The sequence below is a fragment of the Podarcis tiliguerta genome (genome assembly GCF_965153285.1).
Source record: "Podarcis tiliguerta genome assembly, chromosome: 10".
Lineage (NCBI taxonomy): Eukaryota > Metazoa > Chordata > Lepidosauria > Squamata > Lacertidae > Podarcis > Podarcis tiliguerta.
This window is the reverse complement of record NC_139543.1, coordinates 1,398,744-1,419,220: the sequence shown is the minus strand read 5'-3', so window position 1 is coordinate 1,419,220 and position 20,477 is coordinate 1,398,744. Positions and strand designations below refer to the sequence as shown.

General features: G+C 43.8%; 2 protein-coding genes across 6 annotated transcripts in view; one reads left to right on the top strand and one right to left on the bottom strand.

Moving 5' to 3' along the window:
• NUDT5 (nudix hydrolase 5) overlaps positions 1–20,477 on the top strand; it is a 1,423,229-nt gene that overhangs the window by 37,886 nt on the left and 1,364,866 nt on the right. The window lies entirely within an intron of this gene.
• The window catches only part of DHTKD1 (dehydrogenase E1 and transketolase domain containing 1), a gene marked incomplete at its 5' end in the record, with an annotated part of 28,914 nt that continues 11,680 nt past the window's right edge, over positions 3,244–20,477 (bottom strand). For 3 of the 4 annotated variants that reach the window (XM_083399519.1, XM_083399518.1, XM_083399520.1), the window contains 9 exons: positions 3,244–5,217; positions 7,154–7,239; positions 8,059–8,228; positions 10,676–10,758; positions 11,932–12,096; positions 18,130–18,236; positions 19,123–19,273; positions 19,663–19,802; positions 20,338–20,422. In XM_083399519.1, coding sequence (XP_083255645.1) covers positions 5,116–5,217; positions 7,154–7,239; positions 8,059–8,228; positions 10,676–10,758; positions 11,932–12,096; positions 18,130–18,236; positions 19,123–19,273; positions 19,663–19,802; positions 20,338–20,422 — 1,089 coding nt within the window. In that variant the 3' untranslated portion in view covers positions 3,244–5,115. Of the gene's footprint in view, positions 5,218–7,153; positions 7,240–8,058; positions 8,229–9,913; positions 10,066–10,675; positions 10,759–11,931; positions 12,097–18,129; positions 18,237–19,122; positions 19,274–19,662; positions 19,803–20,337; positions 20,423–20,477 lie in introns of those variants that run through there. The other variant, XM_083399521.1, reaches the window with a different exon arrangement.

Below are 20,477 nucleotides of genomic sequence, written 5' to 3'. Positions count from 1 at the left end.
AATAAAACATTAGGAAGAACTTCCAGACAGTAAGAGCTGTTCGACAGTGGAATTTGCTGCCAAGGAGTGTGGTGGAGTCTCCTTCTTTGGGGGGTCTTTAAGCAGAGGCTGGACAACCATATGTCAGGAGTGCTCTGATGGTGTTTCCTGCTTGGCAGGGGGTTGGACTCAATGGCCCTTGTGGTCTCTTCCCACTCTATGATTCTAAAATATATTTGCAAATGCTTGTTTTATGCCAGGCAGTAAAGCAGCTGAGTACTTTTGCAGGTAGAAACCAGCTGGCTGAGTACTTTTGCAGTTGTTTATTCTCTTGAACAGGGCCCCTCATTGATCTACAGCAGTACCTCAAAGTTATAGAAGGGAATTACAGGCTGGGGGCATACAAATTACAGAATACAATCAAGCTGCAAAAACACTAATTAAGAGTTGGTAAATAGTTTATCATGGGCCTCCCATCAGCCACATTTTCCTAAGGTTAAAGGGCAAGAGCTAATAGGAACAGCAGCTGGCTGGGAAAACCGAAGAGGCTGCTCTCTGAAGTTGCTTTTAGAAATTGCTTTTAGAAAGTGTTTTTACTAAGTTCCTTTTTTTCTTTGAAAAGGCCTTTCCTTTCCTTCTAAAAACCTATCTATGTTATGTATGAAATATATTGGCTTTAATGTAATTATGCAAAAGATCTAGAAAGTAAGAAATGTTAGATTCTTATGTTAGATTCTTATTTCATTGGTGGTGTGTGAGAAGGTGAACTCAAGATCTCTGTTTATGACAAAATTTAAAACCATGAGCCATCTGTTTTAGCCATTTGCCCCTGTTGCCAGGGGCAGAAGGGCAGAAGGGCAAAAGGGCAGCAGGGGCAAAGGGTGATCTGGTAATTAAGGTGCCTTGTCAGGCAAATGTAAGATATATGGCTACTTGTCCGCCATTTATGGATAGAAGGAAATATAGCTCTTTGTCTCCCATAAAAGGTAATAGGAAATGGGTGTATTTTTTATGATTGGTTCTAGCAGACAGCCAATAGGAATTTCAACCAGGCTGATTGGACAGAGGCAGCCAAAGGAGGAGTAAGGAGGCTGGGCTGAGGAAATATAAGTGCTGGCCATCAGGGCTGGAGTGGGCAGAGCTTTTGGTAACCATATACCACTGTGCCTATCATTTATTTGTCTGACAAATAAATTATTATTTTAATTTCTCTATTGCTGTGTTGAATATTTCATTCCAGCTAAGCGTTAACCACAAGCAGGGTGCTACAGTTTTACAGCAGGGGTCAGCAAACTTTTTCATCAGGGGGCCGGGTCCACTGGCCCTCAGACCTTGTTGAGGGCCGGACTATATTTTGAAAAATATAAATACCCGGCAAGCCAGTCCCGCTGCAGCCTCCGTGACCTGAAGGAGGACGCACTGTGCACGCTCACCGGCCTTGTTGACGAGCAGCCAATCCGAAGCCGCGCCAGCATTGCGGAAGTCAGTCCCCACACGGCGAGGCGTCCACAGCACACACGGATTTACGAGCCTGGGGTCTGCATCCAGCCCCCGGGCCTTAGTTTGCCAACCCCTGTTTTACAGCACCTCACCACAGAATAGCATTGAGCAAATTCTACTTGTGGCAGTGGCTCAAAGGACCACAATAAATGTGATAATGTGTACCCCTGTAAATCCTTGAGTGCTGCCAATAGAGATGTTGTGGTTGCCTGTTACTTTAAGAAACTGATGATTTTGCAAGTTGCCCCCCACCCCCAAAATTGGGGCAGAAATACAGCTAACATGTGAATCACAAAGATACAGCTCAAAGCTAGAACATAAGTTGCTACATGGTTCAAATGGCTACACATAATATAGGTTCCCAACATGCACACTAATACAATGTAATAGAACCCGGTGGGAATCGGAGCATAATCAGCAGAAATTACTAGTGCCTGTTGTGCATGTGTGTTAAACATGAAATGAGGTAATGATGTATGTTTGGTGGAAATTGAAATGCTTTGTTTGAAATTTTAGAAATACCACTGCCTGGACCACTGGGCGGGGTTGCAGATTTGTGGAATGATCCGACTGTAACCTTTTGTAAGCTTTGCAATAAACATTGGACTCCTAACTCCTCACATTTCTGAGTTTTATTGGCGTAAACTCAGGAGATAAGCTATTTTCTGGCTTACAACATACTCAAACCTGGGGTCACTCCAGCTATCACTCCAAAACCAACACTTTTGCAGCACCCCACCAACTGAGAAATTGCTACTCAAACCTGGGGTCATAGCTGTCACCCCAAAACCCAATGCTGTCCAATTCACTCCAAACTGGTGCCTGAACGAATTGCAGAAGCATAACGTGGTGAGTAAAAGAAAACAGAAGAGCCTGGGGAATGTGTGAGCTTCATATGCACAAATTCCATTCCATGGGGGGGGGAGAGGTGGATGGAGAGGGTGGGGGGGAGAGGGGGGTGGTAAATGTGCATGTTATTTCCCCTTCCCCCCCCCAAAATTGGTGTATGTGAGGTTTTTGTGTCAGCCTCACTTTATGTTGGCAGTGAGAGAAGAGCAGGCAGGGCATGGTTGATTGCCTTTGATAAACTGCAGTAAGATTTGTTTGTGTGTGTGGAAAGGGGGTGATGGATTGTCGGGTCAAGTTAGCCATATTGATCTATATGCTGTTGGTGGTGAATAACTCATGAACGGATGCTATCAAGCTATTTGAAAAATTTGACAGACAAGGCCAGCTTTAGCCGTCGTTCAATAGGAACATGATTTTACGCCCCCAAATCTGCAACACGGGAGAGGGGAGAATTGGGGAGGTAACTCTGTTTAGGAAACCATAAAACTACCTTCCTGAAGACTCAATCTCCCATCTGTGCCTGTGGATGGAGGGTAAGCTCTCGCCCACAGTTGCAGGGGAGAAAGAGTACATTGCTTTGATATTTTGTTTCAGGTACACAAATATCTAAAAAGCGCACACTGCAACCACTCTTGCTTTCTCACCAATATGCTATTGGGCCAACTGCTGAGCACATAAGAATCTGCTGTACTTTCTGTAGCATCATATATGAAAGATGGGGAGGAAGAAAATGCTCATTTGGGAGGGAAATTTTCTTGCCCAAAGTGTGTTGATATATGTACCTGCCTGGCTCCATACTAGGTAAGAAGGGGGAGGGGTGTGCCAGAGGACAAGGGATCCTGCCTCTTGGGCTGCACAAGTAACCAGCCAGGTAAGCCTTTTATTTGAGTAATAAAAACCTTTGAGACTTCCAAGTGACCCAGAAGTTTCATTTTTATTACAATGGAACATATTAAATTTATATTGTCATCCCCCCCCCCCATTCTCCTAGAAAGCAGCAATATAGCAAAATTTCAAGAAAAGTATTCAAAGATTGGTATTAAGTTCTTAGTGAGCCCTGTGATAATATTGCCCCATACTTTGGCATTGCCTTGTTTTACTATAAAGTAAAATAGCTGCAAGCCTGAATACAATTGGAGCAGTGGTGCTGGGGAAGGTTTTAACACTTACTTTCTCACTCTAAATTATCCCCCAGAAACTGATCTTAGCTGCACTAGAGAAAAATACAGGGACTAGAACATGATCAAATCTCCCAATGTTCTGATAAAGGTAGGCAGGCTAACTTAGAAGTACATTGCAGTAAAACATTACAAAATGACATTTCTTCAGTCACTATTCTTGACATATGAACCAACTGGGAAAACTTCACAACCCACTTAAGGCCTGGATTGCAGATATGAAGAATACAATGGAAAATGCAAGGCACAGGGAATAATTTTGTGTTGTCCCTTTGAGGATGGTAGAAAAAGGGCATTGCCAGCCCCCTCAGGCCAGTGCTCCAGCCCAATGAGCTTCCTTGCAGTTGGAACTGCTGGAAGCTAAGCCCAAGAGGGGCTGTTGCTCCTTGCCCTGCAAACGGGCTGCTACCCAGATGTACACCAACTGCAGCAAGACTAAAGATGTAAAATTTCCAGAAATTTTGAAGCCGGAGGGGGGAGGTGGAAAAAACCTGTTTCCCCCCCAATTCTTCTGGGTTTTTCCCAGGCCTTCCCATCTCTACTTGAGGACAGCCGGGGCAAAGCACAAGGCAATTTTTTTTGCATGCCAGGCCCAGAAGTAACACAGATGTATTGGTAAAACCATTCCTGGGTTGTATCACTTTTGACTTTAGCTAGGGGATTGCATGACTCCCAATAAACCAAATAAATAAAACAAATACTCCCAATAAAACAAATACTCCCAATAAAACAAATTCACAGCATGCAGAACCATAGATGTCAGCGGCGCTATTTTTCTAGATCTCACCATGCATGCCTCTCTTGTTCTCTTATTATGGCAATGGCACCCACCTGAGAGGTGATGGAATTGAGTTCTGGCAAATTCCATTTGAAAAAAAGCCCTGGATGTCAGGATTAAGATTATGATAGTTTTTCATATGCAGGGATCCCATCCACTCAGTTGAGTTATTTTCCCACCTACTGCCTGAAGTGATACAGCTGAGGAACATTTTTTCCCATCACATCTGTTTTTATAATTTAGACCTACAAGGCCCACTCATTAAAAAAACACCCAGCAAGCTTTAATAATTTCTTTTTAAACTACAGTTACAATAATCTACCATGATTTAAGCCAAAGGTAGCTATCCTTTTCCAGACAGAGAGCTGCACTCAGCTGTGGTCAACCTTCTGTGCATGACATGCCTGAGTTGGTGTGCTTGAATTTAGAAGGGTTTTGTTCATGAAAAATACAAAATCTTGCCACTTTTGCCATCAACAAATAATGCACAAAAGTGGGAAGTCATTATGGGTATCATAAGAGTCTCAGATTTTAGGAGCTGCATGAAGATGTTTAATTTAAAAAATATTTTATTTTATTTTAAAAAGATTTCTTACCTAAACATGAGCAAATTGCAATAGGAAAGATCCAAATACAGATAAATGCACTTATGCTCCATCCAAGGGTGCAGATTTAAATACATGCTTAAGTATACACTGAAATGAACTTTAGCTAGCTTGTACCCAATATACAATTGTAAACAACATGCCTCGTGATCACATTCAGGTTTGTAACATTCTCATTCACTAAGACCTTGTTTTAACCTTCAAGAATTAACACAGTTCATAGGTCTCAAGCAAATGTTTTGGTGAGAAGGTCTTCCTGCTGTTTTTGGTGTAACATTCCAATGCCCACTGCAGGTGCTGGTAACGCAGGTCTACTTACAAGATGGAGCTGCAATTAAGTTGGAAAGGCAGCATTACAAACTACTTATTCTCTGTCCAAATTAAACAGTTATTAAATTAATAAACTGGGCTGCAATCTTGCACACAGGCTACCTGACTCAAATGGAGCAACACAATCCTTAGCATGTTTACTCGGAATTAACCTGGCTGTGTTCAATGGGTTTCATCAGTGAGGATGAGAGGGGGCCTTGTCATATGGGCAGCCCAGAATTTCCACAGGCACTGCCCAGGCTTGTGCCCTGCAGTGGTCACTTTGGCGCTACCAAAACACAGGAGGGAGCAGCTACAAGTTACCAGTCTCTGCAGCCACAGTGGGTGCTGTGATTCTCCAGCACTTTGCTTTCACCCACAAAGGCGCACTCCATTGTCTCTTGAGACAGACAGATGCCAAAAGCAACAACAACTCCCTAGTAAATGTACTTGGAATAGGAGTCCAAGCCAAACTATGTGCACGACTGCAGTCTTCACCATTATTCTGCAAACAATATTATTGTGAAAGATAAACCTGTACTACATAACCGGTATGCACCCTTTTTTATTTTCTCTTCTATGGCTCTATCTTGGCTTCAGCATACATCTCAGGAAGCCAACATTATAAGACTCCCTTAGAACTGCACACCTAGCTTCTCAAGCCGGCCACAGGCAAAACAGACAAGTGGGACGCTCCTATGTGGTTTAGAACCAAAGCTCCTTTAAAAGATCAGAAATTGATCAAACGTCTCCCACATTTTGCAAGAAAATGTATTGGGTGTGTTTTACAGGCCTGTTCAGAAGGAAGTCTCACTGTGTTCATTGGGTTTTGTTCCCAAAAAGTAGAGAGAGGATTTCAGTTTTAATTCCACTGAAATCCAAGTTGTTGTTGTTTATTCAACTTATATACTGCCATATATCAAAAGCTCCCAATGTGGTGTGCAACATTAAAAAGTTGTAGAATTGCCTATAAGTACTGCTAGAATACAATGTTATCAATCAGTAAAACTCCATTACTATTATAACATTTATGTTCTGCCTATCATGGAACTCAAACTGATATGCATAACTCCAGGTTCGAAGTTCTTGTATACAAAGCCATGAACAATTCAGGACCAGGTTACCTTAAGGTAAGGTTACCAGATTTTTTTCAAAGAATCCGGAGACACTTTTTCCTCCCCCTCAATGGTGGCAGTGGCGCAGCAAGGTCGGGGCTCCCCTCTTTTTTCTCCTTCCTCTTCCTCCCTCTTCCTTCTCCTTCTCCCCTCCTTCTCCCTGCATCGGCTCTGGGGTTTTCCTGGCCCTGGAGCGCCACTGGGCAGTTGGCTGGGTGGCCAGGCGCTCTCTCTCCCGGCTCGATTTGGGTCGCAGGGGGAGGGTGTCAGCAGTTCCCCCAGTTGATGCACCGGGCGTCCCCAATTCCCCCTCGGCAGTGGCGGCGGCAGCGGCAGTCTCAGCAGCCCGGAGCCAGCCTGGTAGCACAGTTGGCTCTGGCTGGCTTCAGGAGCTGTTCGCTGCTGTGGCGCCCGCCATTTTGCCTCACTGGAAGTCCCCATATGATGTGTTGTGTGCTGTTGAACCAATCACGCAACATTCATTCCCTACTAATAAATCTACAACACTTAAAATATAAATCCGGGGACATTAAATGAAATCCGGGGACATTCCAGGGACGGACTTTGTCCGGGGACAGATTTGTAAATCCGGGGAATGTCCCCGGGAAACGGGGACATCTGGTAACCATACCTTAAGGAGCACCTTACCCTGCCTGCTTCAGGCTGGCCATGGAGACCACCTGGGGAGCCCTATTAGTGGACCCCCATGGCCTAAGCAAATACGAACCTGCTTAGTCTTCAGTCCATTGTGGTAGCAAGAATGGCAAAAACTGATTTGAGGAATTTAAGGCTCAGCTAATGGGTAACTTACCCCAATGTCACAGAATACTGGAATCTTACCTTACAGGCTAGTTGCTTCTCAAATCTTGGTGACACAAACGCCCAGGGCCCCATATTCTGTGGCTCCTCTTGACTCCATATAAATTCTGAGTAAAAAATAAGAGGCAACAATAGGTATTGGTTTGTCCTATGAATTCTGGCTGATCCATAGGCTCTCCTCTGCTTATATATCAGGGGAGAGGAACCAGTGCGGCATCATGGTTTTAGAGTGCTGGACCTGGGAGAGCAGAGTTTGAATTCCCACTCAGCCATGAAGCTTCCTGGGTGACCTTGGGCCAGTCGCCATCTCTTAGCCTAACCTACCTCACAGGGCTGCAGTGAGATGAAATGGGGAGGAAGAGAACCATGTGCAACCATTTGTGCTTCTGGGAAGATAAAGGTTATATGTAAATATAATAAATAAATAAAACCCTTTTAGGCCTGGTGGGCCAGATCTTTATCTCCAGCTCCCCTGAGGACCAACATCGACAAGTTGGCAGGACCACCCACATCTCAATCATCTGATGTCATATTGATAATAGTTGATTGACAGGTGGGTTGTCTTGCCAAACTGCCATAATTGGCCCCCAACTGTGTGCGTGTTTGGGGGTGCGATATACTGTCCAAGCAGGATTTGGACACCACATGGAAACTAGATGGCACAACCAAGCTGAGCAGCATTGAACTCCCCCTGCATCAGCTTCTACCTTCCCCACACCTGACGTTACACAAGTGGGTGTGGCTTTGGGAAAACAGCCTGGTGGGCCAAATGGGGAGGTCTCTATATACTCAGTCAATGTTGGCCACAGCCTCTTATTATTAAGCTTTAGAGCCCCTGTTCTCAAAGGACTGCAGCACATTAGTCTAAAGCAGCTAAGTGAACAGGTTTTGGCCAAGTCTTTTTGAAGTGTCACGAGCCCACCAACCTTTTGCATTAGTAAATTTTTTCATCTCTTGCTGAAGAGCTTCTATCGGAAAAGGACACAGTTCTTCTAATCTGATAATTGCTGTATTTTGCTTCTTTTCTTCAAGCATCTCCCGGTGTTTTGACAGAGAATAGTAATGTTTTCCAGAACAGAGAATTACTCTGCTCACACTGCACGGAAGAAAGGTTGGAATAATTTAAAGGATCCAAAGACAATGGAGTTAATACATTAAGAAGATTTAAGTGCTGAGGAAACACAATTCCTGAAAAGACCATGCATCTATTCCATTCACACACCCAGATGTTGATGTCTGATTAACTTAAAAGAGAGCCAGTGTAGTGGTTAAAGCAGAGATGGGCAACCTGTTTTCTTTAGAGAGCTGTAAACTCTCAGGAGTAATATTTCAGGAACTGCGTGTCAGTAATGGGTGGAACAAGAACAGAGACTAGGCTGAGCCAAAGATAAACACGTTCTGGATTAACTACTCCGGAATAAAGACTGCCCTACTCCAACTTTCACCATGGCTACCTCAGATTAGAATTCCCAGCCATATGCAGGTCTAATTAGAAGTACGGTAAGCTCCACTGAGTTAGAATCATAGAATCATAGAATCATAGAGTTGGAAGAGACCACAAGGGTCATCGAGTCCAACCCCCTGCCAAGCAGGAAACACCATCAGAGCACTCCTGACATATGGTTGTCAAGCCTCTGCTTAAAGACCTCCAAAGAAGGAGACTCCACCACACTCCTTGGCAGCAAATTCCACTGTCGGACAGCTCTTACTGTCAGGAAGTTCTTCCTAATGTTTAGGTGGAATCTTCTTTCTTGTAGTTTGTATCCATTGCTCCGTGTCCGCTTCTCTGGAGCAGCAGAAAACAACCTTTCTCCCTCCTCTATGTGACATCCTTTTATATATTTGAACATGGCTATCATATCACCCCTTAACCTCCTCTTCTCCAGGCTAAACATGCCCAGTTCCCTTAGCCGATCCTCATAAGGCATTGTTTCCAGGCCTTTGACCATTTTGGTTGCCCTCCTCTGTACACGTTCTAGTTTGTCAGTGTCCTTCTTGAACTGTGGTGCCCAGAACTGGACACAGTACTCCAGGTGAGGTCTGACCAGAGCAGAATACAGTGGCACTATAACTTCCCTTGATCTAGATGCTATACTCCTATTGATGCAGCCCAGAATTGCATTGGCTTTTTTAGCTGCCGCGTCACACTGTTGGCTCATGTTAAGTTTGTGGTCAACCAAGACTCCTAGATCCTTTTCACATGTACTGCTCTCATCAGGTGAGTTTGATGAGGTTTTACTCAAATAAGCAAGGGATTTAAAATAATATAAAATAATAAAAAGACCAATACACCTATGGTTCTGAAAAGCAAGTGAAAGTAATTCCTACTTTACTTTAGTGTACTACAATATTGTTTTTAGATACTAGATTTCTCACCCACCCTTCACTATAAGGTCCCAGGGCAGGTTACATGTCATGTTAAGAATACAGTATTAAAATTAGTTAAAACAATTTGCAATCAGAATAATAGAGTGGGTGCTTAAAATATATACTTCAGGCAGGGGAAAGAGAAGCATTTACAGACACAGAATATGGGAGAAGCCTGCCAATTTGTCTCAGACAGCTGGGAGTGGGGCTTCTTTTCTTAAGGAAAAGGAAAACCTTTTTTAAAAGTCAGTTTATTTTCACAAGATATCCAGCTATTCAGAAGCTACATAGAAAGAGGGGAGAAACACTTTAAATTATGAAAAATAAGGAGATGATGGAAGAGAAGAATGAGGAAGTTTCAGACCTTGAGTGCAGCATAAAAAATGTTAAGGCTGCATAAAACAGGCTGCTCACCAGTGGGCTATGCATGGACCCAGCTTCAAACTCCTGGTCATCCATACTACTCACTGGGTGACTTTGGGCACTCCCCCACAGAGGTGTTTGGGTTTTTTTTAGGTTTAAAACATTGCTCTTGTTCTGCCTTGGAAGAAGGGCAGGATATAAATCTAGGAAATAATATGAAGATAATGATTCCGCTTTTATACTATAGGCACGTACAACCGAAACCTATGACTTTACAGGGAACAAGACATCCCAGGGGCCTGAGCACAAAGGGAACAGGAGACTCAGCACAGGAAAACAGAGACCAGGTGTGTATTGCCACTTGTACATGCACCCTACATCCCTACCTGTCTCCAGGTAACAGTACATGTGTTAATCCAATCTATCCCATAGGACCATGTCAGATATACACAATCCTGCCAGCACAATATGGCAATGGCAGGCCCCTGTCAATCTTCCAGCTGGCAATCCAGTCACCCACAAAGCAAAAGGCTGAATATCCAGCACCCCACTCCTGTCTTTTATGGACATAATCAAAAGCAACTAGTTAAATCAGAGAAACATGTTTTACTCAAGCCATTGGATCCTGACAGCATTAAACAGGGCTTATTTCCAGGTAAGCAGGTATAGGATTGCAGCCTTAATCTTCATTCTAAATCTATGAGTCTCAGTCATGCTTAAATTTTTCACTTCCTCATGCGCTATCATGCTATTTTACTGCCTGCTACTATTTGGAATGTTAAATACTAAATACAAGACCGCAGTTCCAGTTACTTTTTAGGATCCACCGTCGAATCACCAATAACTGGTCTGAACGTTGTTCCTGAGGCCATTTCTACTAAGCTTGACGCAGCAGCCTATAGAAAGGAAAGGGGGGGGGGGACTGAATGTATGCATATCAAGTACATTTGAAGAGCTAGATATTTCACTCAGCAACTGTAAAGTGTCTAAGCATGACAAATTTCAGAACCATTAGATTTATACTGTGTTTTTTTCCTAAAAGAAATGTTTAGGGGTACTCTTTTTCCTTCTCATATTGAAATACTGCCCCTCAATGAGGCCAAACTTAAGAGTCACAAAATGTTGAGGGGTCTTCATATCCTCGCATCCGCCCCAGAAAAAAGCACTAGATTTATATGACTAGCTGGGGACAACTTAGAACAAGTATGGAAATACTAGCTAATAAAACTGGTCATTAAGATGTCTAAGATTCTTGATAAACATCCATGAATAGTCAAAAGTGCAAGACAAGTATATCCCACTGAAGTGATAGATTTTTCACATAAAAATTTTGAGGAATGGGTTAGAAGTTAGATGAAATGTAAAACATTAAACACATAGAAAGGTCATTTAAATAACAGATTATGTTCAATAATGTAGGTATGTTTGTGTGTGTGTGCGCACACACACACACACACAATTACACAAGCACATATAGAGTCAAATAAAAAAAAATGACCCTTCCAAACATCTTATGCCTAATACAGCATAGGATGAATCCAGAGCAACACAGATTTACTTCCCTGGTTTTTTCCCCAATGGCATTTTGGTAATACAGTGGTACCTCAGGCTACAGACACTTCAGGTTACAGACTCCGCTAACCCAGAAATAGTACCTCGGGTTAAAGAACTTTGCTTGAGGATGAGAACAGAAATCGTGCGGCGGCAGCAGGAGGCCCCATTAGCTAAAGTGGTACCTCAGGTTAAGAACAGTTTCAGGTTACGAACGGGCCTCCGGAACGAATTAAGTTCTTAACCCGAGGTACTACTGTATACATACAAAGGGATCACATGTGTAGGTCCAGTAACATGGTTAGCTCCCACACCCAGGTTGGCAACATTCAGGTGGGAATTAACCACACCGCTGCCCCCGTCCAGAGGTCCATTCGCCCATATGTTATTGGAACTACAAAGGAAGTTACAGGACCTACATGAAAAAACTGTAATTTTGACAGTATGTGGCTGTGCTAACAAGTGATGTTTTAGAATAATTAGGAATAGCAAGCAAAGCAGGAAATCTTTCTACGCACAGGCAACCTGAGCAGAGTTTTTGGAGAAGCAACAATCAAAGGTTTCCGGAAGTTTCGAACCATCTGTCTACGGAGTAAGTGGAAATACTGTGCTGGGGTTGTTGGGTGCACAACACACATGTTGACATGGTCACCATCCACACCCTCCTCTGAGCTATCACACATCTGTGAAACAAATGAACAAAAAATGCAAAACAAATTAAAAAAAACAAGTACAGCTGCTGTTTTTAAAGTTGCAAAACAATGAGCACAGGGACAGAGCAATAGAGAAATTTCTGAAACAACAATGGGATATCAGCTTTGCCCAAGGCATGATGGATAACAGCAACAACCAGTATCTGAATAATAATAATAATAATAATAATAATAATAATTTTTATTTATACCCCACCCTTCCCAGCCAAGGCCAGGCTCAGGGCTGCTTACAAGCAATAATAAAAACAAGTTGAATGATTACAACTTAAAAACAAAATTAAAATACAACATTAAAATATTGAAACATTAAAATATTAAAATGTAGCATCGCAGGAGGAATCATAGAATCATAGAATCATAGAATCATAGAGTTGGAAGAGACCACAAGGGTCATCGAGTCCAACCCCCTGCCAAGCAGGAAACACCATCAGAGCACTCCTGACATATGGTTGTCAAGCCTCTGCTTAAAGACCTCCAAAGAAGGAGACTCCACCACACTCCTTGGCAGCAAATTCCACTGTCGAACAGCTCTTACTGTCAGGAAGTTCTTCCTAATGTTTAGGTGGAATCTTCTTTCTTGTAGTTTGTATCCATTGCTCCGTGTCCGCTTCTCTGGAGCAGCAGAAAACAACCTTTCTCCCTCCTCTATGTGACATCCTTTTATATATTTGAACATGGCTATCATATCACCCCTTAACCTCCTCTTCTCCAGGCTAAACATGCCCAGCTCCCTTAGCCGATCCTCATAAGGCATTGTTTCCAGGCCTTTGACCATTTTGGTTGCCCTCCTCTGTACACGTTCTAGTTTGTCAGTGTCCTTCTTGAACTGTGGTGCCCAGAACTGGACACAGTACTCCAGGTGAGGTCTGACCAGAGCAGAATACAGTGGCACGATTACTTCCCTTGATCTAGATGCTATACTCCTATTGATGCAGCCCAGAATTGCATTGGCTTTTTTAGCTGCCGCGTCACACTGTTGGCTCATGTTAAGTTTGTGGTCAACCAAGACTCCTAGATCCTTTTCACATGTACTGCTCTCAAGCCAGGTGTCACCCATCTTGTATTTGTGCCTCTCATTTTTTTTGCCCAAGTGCAATACTTTACATTTCTCCCTGTTAAAATTCATCTTGTTTGTTTTGGCCCAGTTCTCTAATCTGTCAAGGTCGTTTTGAAGTGTGATCCTGTCTTCTGGGGTGTTAGCCACCCCTCCCAGTTTGGTGTCATCTGCAAATTTGATCAGGATGCCCTTGAGTCCATCATCCAAGTCGTTGATAAAGATGTTGAATAAGACCGGGCCCAAGACAGAACCCTGTGGCACCCCACTAGTCACTCTTCTCCAGGATGAAGAGGAACCATTGATGAGCACCCTTTGGGTCCGGTCAGTCAGCCAGTTACAAATCCACTGAGTGGTAGCATAGTCAAGACCGCATTTTACCAGCTTCTTTACAAGAATATCATGGGGCACCTTGTCAAATGCCTTGCTGAAATCAAGGTAGACTACATCCACTGCGTTCCCTTCATCTACCAGGCTTGTAATTCTGTCAAAAAATGAGATCAGGTTAGTCTGACATGACTTATTTTTCAGAAATCCATGCTGACTATTGGTGATCACAGCATTCCTTTCTAGGTGCTCACAGATTGTTTGCTTAATGATCTGCTCCAGAATCTTCCCTGGTATTGATGTTAGACTGACTGGGCGGTAATTATTTGGGTCCTCTCTTTTCCCCTTTTTGAAAATAGGGACAACATTTGCCCTCCTCCAGTCTGCCGGGACTTCGCCTGTTCTCCAGGAATTCTCAAAGATGACTGCCAGTGGTTCTGAGATCACATCTGCCAGTTCTTTTAATACTCTTGGATGCAGTTCATCTGGCCCTGGAGACTTGAATACATCTAAACTAGCCAAGTATTCTTGTACTATCTCCTTAGTTATTCTGGGCTGTGTTTCCTCTGCTGAATCATTTCCTCCAAATTCTTCAGGTCGGGCATTGTTTTCTTTATCGGAGAAGACTGAGGCAAAGAAGGCATTGAGGAGTTCAGCCCTTTCTGTGTCCCCTGTTTGCATTTCACCATCTTCTCCTCTGAGTGACCCCACTGTTTCTTTGTTCTTCCTTTTGCTACGAACATACCCATAGAAGCCTTTTTTGTTGCTTTTAACCTCTCTAGCAAGCCTGAGTTCATTCTGTGCTTTAGCTTTTCTGACTTTGTGTCTACACGTGCTGGCTATTTGTTTGAATTCCTCTTTGGTGGTTTCCCCCCTTTTCCATTTTTTGTACACATCCTTTTTTAATCTTAACTCAGTTAAAAGTTCTTTAGATAGCCACCCTGGCTTCTTTAGGCACCTTCCATGTTTCCGTCTCATTGGTATTGCCTGAAGTTGTGCTTTTACTATCTCCCTCTTAACAAACTCCCAGCCATCATGAACTCCCTTTCCTTTTAGTATTACTGTCCATGGGATCTCACCCAGCACTTCCCTAAGTTTTATGAAGTCGGCTTTCTTAAAGTCAAGAAATTGAGTCCTAGTATGCTTGGCTGCTCCTTTCCGTTGTATAGTAAACTTCAGAAGAGCATGATCACTTGCGCCTAATGATCCTTCCACTTCTACCCCATTAACCAGGTCATCGACATTGGTTAGGACCAGATCTAAAATGGCTGTTCCTCTTGTTGCTTCTCCCACTTTCTGGACAATGAAGTTGTCTGCAAGGCCAGTGAGGAATCTGTTTGACCTTATGCTCTTGGCTGAGTTTGACCTCCAACAAATATCTGGGTAATTGAAGTCCCCCATTACTACTATCTCCCTTCCTTTTGCATGCTTGGCCATCTGTTCCAGGAAGGCATCATCTATGTCCTCCGTTTGGCTTGGGGATCTATAGTAAACTCCCACAATGAGGTCACTATTATTCTTCTCTCCCTTAATTTTGACCCAAATGCTCTCACTTTGGCTTTGAGGTTCTAAATCTTGGATCTCTTCACAGGTATACACATCCCTGACATATAACGCCACTCCTCCTCCTTTCTTGTCTGGTCTGTTTCTCTGAAATAGATTGTATCCCTCCATTTTTACATTCCAATCGTGGGACTTATCCCACCAGGTTTCAGTGATGCCTATTATGTCATATTTAGTTTGCTGTACCAAGAGCTCAAGCTCATCTTGTTTATTTCCCATGCTTTGTGCATTAGTGTACAGACATTGAAGTCCATTAGTCATTCCCCCGTGTCTCTTATTTAAGGATTTTTTCCTCCCACCACTAGGTCTGCTTGCTGTTTGCTCCATTTGGTCTATGACATTTGGATGATCATCTTCATCAATTAATAGACTCCTACCTTCAGGAGCACTGTCTCCCTCCCCCACATTAGTCAGTTTAAAGCCCTCCTGATGAGGTTTCTTAGTTTTTTGGCAAAAACATTCCTCCCAACCATTGTGAGGTGCAGCCCATCGCTTGCCAGAAGTCCATCCTCAAGAAACTGCAGTCCGTGATCTAAGAATCCAAACCGTTCCTGTTTACACCATTTGCGAAGCCAGCTGTTTACTTCCAGTATTTTCCTCTCTCTCCCTGGGCCACGTCGTTCAACTGGGAGGACAGATGAGATGACGATTTGTGCATTTAATTGCTTCAATTTCCTGCCCAGAGCCTCGTAGTCTCTTTTGATCTTCTGGAGGCTATTGCTTGCAGTGTCATTGGTTCCCACATGAACCAAGAGGAAGGGGTATTTGTCAGTGGGTTTTATGATTCCTGGCAGTCGTTCAGTTACATCTTGGATCTTAGCCCCGGGGAGACAGCACACTTCCCGAGACATCTTGTCAGGCCCACAGATCACTGCTTCTGTTCCCCTCAGTAGGGAATCCCCTATCACCACTACACGCCTTTTCTTAGGTTTGGTCAGGGTTCTTCCGTGAGCGGTCCGTTCCAAGGTCGCCTGCACATTCCCTGAGGACTGACTTTGCTGCTCATCTTCATATACGTGATCGACTGTAATGAGGGAGAGATCCTCAAATGGAGTCTGCTCTTCGTCTTCCATGCTAGGGGAGAGGACCTCAAAGCGATTGTGTATTTCTAGACAATCAGAGCGAACCCTGGGCCTCCTACTTCTTTGAGTCACGTTTCTCCACATATCGGGCTCCTGTGTTGGTGAACTAGCCTCCTTCTCAGGGGAGTCCCCTGTCTCCTCCTTGGTGGAGACGGTGTGCTCTGTTGCTTCCAAGAAGAGCTCCAGCTCTCTAATTCTATGGAGCGTAGCTACACGTTCCTCCAGTTGCTGGACTTTGTCTTTTAGGAGGGCAATCAACATGCAATTGCTGCACGTAAAGCTGCCTGCAACCTTTGGCAAGATGGCAAACATTGCGCAGGAACCGCAGGCGACTGCAGCTGTTCCCTCTCCCTCCATCTTGAGAATGTGTCGTTGGGCTTGAGACTAGCTCCCCTAAATCTAAAAGATGGTTCAAACTGCGCGCGCCGATAGGCGCGCGCCGCTGCCCTGCAAACACTGATAAGCTCCTCCCACAGCTAATCACCTGCCTCAACAGAAACCCTGCCCCCTCTGACCTTTGACCAGGGAAATCAGCTAATCAGCCACAAGAATCACACACACAAGAAACCCCTTTTGGCTCCTTCTTCAGCCGCTGCCCTGCAAAAAGGAGAAGGAAAAGAAAAAAGAAAGAGAGGGAGGGAATCAAATTGGCTCCAAGCCAAAGGCCAGGCGGAACAACTCTGTCTTACAGGCGCTGTGGAAAGAAATCAGATCCTGCAGGGCCCTGGTCTCATGAGGCAGAGCGTTCCACCACGCCGGAGCCAGAGTTGAAAAGGCCCTGGCTCTGGTCGAAGCTAATCTAACTTCCTTAGGGCCCGGGACCATTAGGGTGTTGCTATTTATGGACCTTGAGGCTCTCCGTCGGGCATACCGGGAGAGGCGGTCTCATAGGTCCGAGGGTCCGAGGCCGTGAAGGGCTTTAAAGGTCAAAAGCAGCACCTTAAATCTGACCCTGTACTCCACCAGGAGCCAGTGCAGCTGGAAAAGCACTGGGTGAATATGCTCCCATGGCAGAGACACCATGAGGAGCCTCGCTGCAGCATTCTGCACCCGCTGGAGTTTCTGGGACAGCTTCAAGGGCAGCCCCGCGTACAGCGAATTACAGTAGTCAAGCCTGGAGATGACTGTTGCATGGATCACTGTGGCCAGGTCGGGGCAGGAAAGGTAAGGGGTAAGTGTCCATGCACACAAAAGCTTATATCCAGAACAAACTTAGTTGGTCTCTAAGGTGCTACTGGACAATTTTTTATTTATAGCAACAACCAGGGGAAAGAAAGACACATCTTACAAGAACAGGAAGAAACACCACAGACAGAATAATTGCTGCACACAGGAAGAAGAAGGATATAGTTTGAGTTCCTCACTTGTAGTTTTATAAATTGCAATGGCAATTTGTGTCTGCAAACTTCTCTACAATTGACTGGTGCGTAGCAGGACAGATTCTCTAGAACAATCTTTCACAATATAGCCATGTAAAAAGCACCTCTCTCATCCTGGCCAAGTCTGAACATAGCTGAGCTGGAAATTACCTGATGTGGTATAAGACAGTGCTGGAAGTGTCAGCCTCACCTTTCCCAGAATATGAACAGTAACAGCTATCCAGCCCCAGATCCCGTTTCCCGCAGCAGCCCACTAGCAAGATCCCTTCCCTGCTCTCATTTCCTAGTAGCTTACATTAATCATGGAGGTAATATACAACCATCATGGGTGAGGAGAGGGAGTGTTATTGGCTTGTGCTTGTTCTTGTTTGCATCATGTATTTTTTTGTTTTATGTTGTATTTTTATGTTGTGAACTGCCCTGCGATCTACGGATGAAGGGCGGCATACAAATTTAGTAAATAATAACAATCATAGCCATTGACAGCCTTATCCTCCATGAACCTAGAGATGCCAAAAATTGAACCCGGAACCTTATGCATGTAAAGCATGTAAAGCATGGGAAGCATGAGCTTGTAGAACATGTCATGTCTGGCTACCTGCAAGAAACGTTCAATTCGGCAAGAAGAATGCTCCGGTCCAGCACCGTCATACCCATGTGGGAGAAGAACGACTATTCCACTCTGTAGAAGCCACTTTGCTTCCCCTGGAGTGGAGAAAGGAAGACTGATTCATTTTAGATGCCAGGATTACACATTATCACAGTCCGCACAAGAAGATCCTCATCACTCAGAATGGGTCACTTTCTATGTTGTGATCTTATCTATCCTTCAGCTAATATAGTATCTAATTGCTCTTCTTGCTGCGGGAAAGACCATTTGTGATATACTTCAATTGATACAGAAGTCAGATTTTATGAACATTCACTTACACTTTCCTCTTATTGTTTACATAGCGACCCAAGAACAAAGTGTGCTGCTTCAGAAAGATATCTGAAACACTACAATATTGCAATTCCAAAGGTTTCACACATCTTCCTCTGGGACATAAGAAACACATTAAGCTGCAAGCTGAAAGTCACCTCTACTGTGGCTGAGCTCACACATCTGTACATGACACCTGAGGGCTATAGCATCAAGTGATTATCTGCGTGTGTGAAATGACCACAAAGCCTATACACAACAGAAATGGCTTTCTTATCACTCGATACCACTGCACACCCAATGCTTTTCCATGAAAACAGCTCATACACTCAGCTGCCAATCACTGAGTGATCAGCCAACGGCACAATCCTATGTGTCTACTCAGAAATAAGTCTGATCCATGAGACTTACTCCCTAGCAGGGTATTTAGAATTGTGAAAGGCCCAAATGAAACTATTAATTAAATAGAATTTAAGCCTTGTCTTTTAGAAGCTCACTTAAGGTGGCTAACAAAGCATTAAAATTAAAATGAAACCTAATTAAATGTGGAGCAACATAAAAAAGAAAGTCTGAAGTGATGAGATATTAGGGGAAGCACATGTGAGTAAGCAAGAATAATAAAAACAGATCTAAATGCATTTCTGTTTGGCACTGGCATTGGAATCTCACCTCCAGAGATAAATGTATCAAATATTATCTGAGCTCCATTAAAGAAATCACCAAACTGAGCCTCCCAAATAGGCAACAATTTGGGACTCTCAATGCTCATTCCATACTCAAAGCCAAGCACAGCTTCTTCTGAGAGGGGGCTGTTGCTCACCTAACAGAGAAAGAATGTGAGAACTCGTAAGCTAAATAGTGGTTCGTCAAGAAATATGCATGCCACACACAAAAAAGCATTTTCTTTTTTAATCATAACTACTGCAGGAGGCTACCAGTTATTTTTTAAAAGAGGGTTAATGCAGGGGTGGACATAGGAAGTAGCAACATACACATTTACCCAGAAGTAAGTCCCATTGACCTCAAGGTCACTGACTTCTGATGACACTGCGAGAAACTCAGCAAGCTAGCACGCTTAAAGTTGGGGATCTTTGTTTTCATCTGTTCAAAAACTTAGCTATGAAGCAGCTTTTCAGAAGTATAAACAGCAGATTGCAGTAGGATCATGATGTCAATGAAATGCTGCTCGGTTAAAAATGCAACTTTTACCTCAAGGAAACCTTTCTGATCTGGCGACATGTGATTCAAAGGGATGTAGGTTTCACCCGTCTCTTGGCAAACCAGCATTGTGTGTCTCTGGCTAAATGTCCCTCGGCCAACATCCTGTCCGCTCAGGCGAATATTAAAACCTTTGTATAAAGCAAAGTATGGAGTAAAAGTACAGCTACCCAACCTGGAGTGGCCAGTGTCCTCCCGACAGGGCAGGGCTGTGTGGATACTGCAGCAGAGCCACTGGGGTCTTCCCCCTGGTGCGTCCATGCCACCCCGACTTTGCTGCCCCCTTGCACCGCCTTGGTGAGCTGCAGCAATGCCGGTGTCATGAGGGAAGCTCAAGCCCGCCCACTCCCGGGGGCCCAGGCACCACAGTAACCAACAGAACAACAGATACCAAGTATCCTGGAATTCTCTTTAAACCAATGCTGGCTTTTATTCAGATCTCAAAACCAAATTGTTTCCCCTTCTTGATGAAACATCCCTTTATCCATTTCTTCTAGCACTTGTATCTAAGTATTCCTTTTGGGTGCATTCTACTGATTACTTTTGAGGGCAGTTTTTGTACATGATACTTATTTTAAAAACTCATATCCCTCTTGCTTCCCAAGGAACACAAGGTAGCTAAGAAGTCACAATAGAAAAACTGTTATATTTCAAAACATAAAATACCTTGACAGAGTAGAGAACCAAAAGCTAACGTTTCAGCTGTGGCCCAGTCCAACTTTACTCCTTCTTCCATCTTCAGCATTCTTGACTGTACAAAACAAAAATATTCAAATATTACAGCCTTGTTACCTCAACTTCTGGAA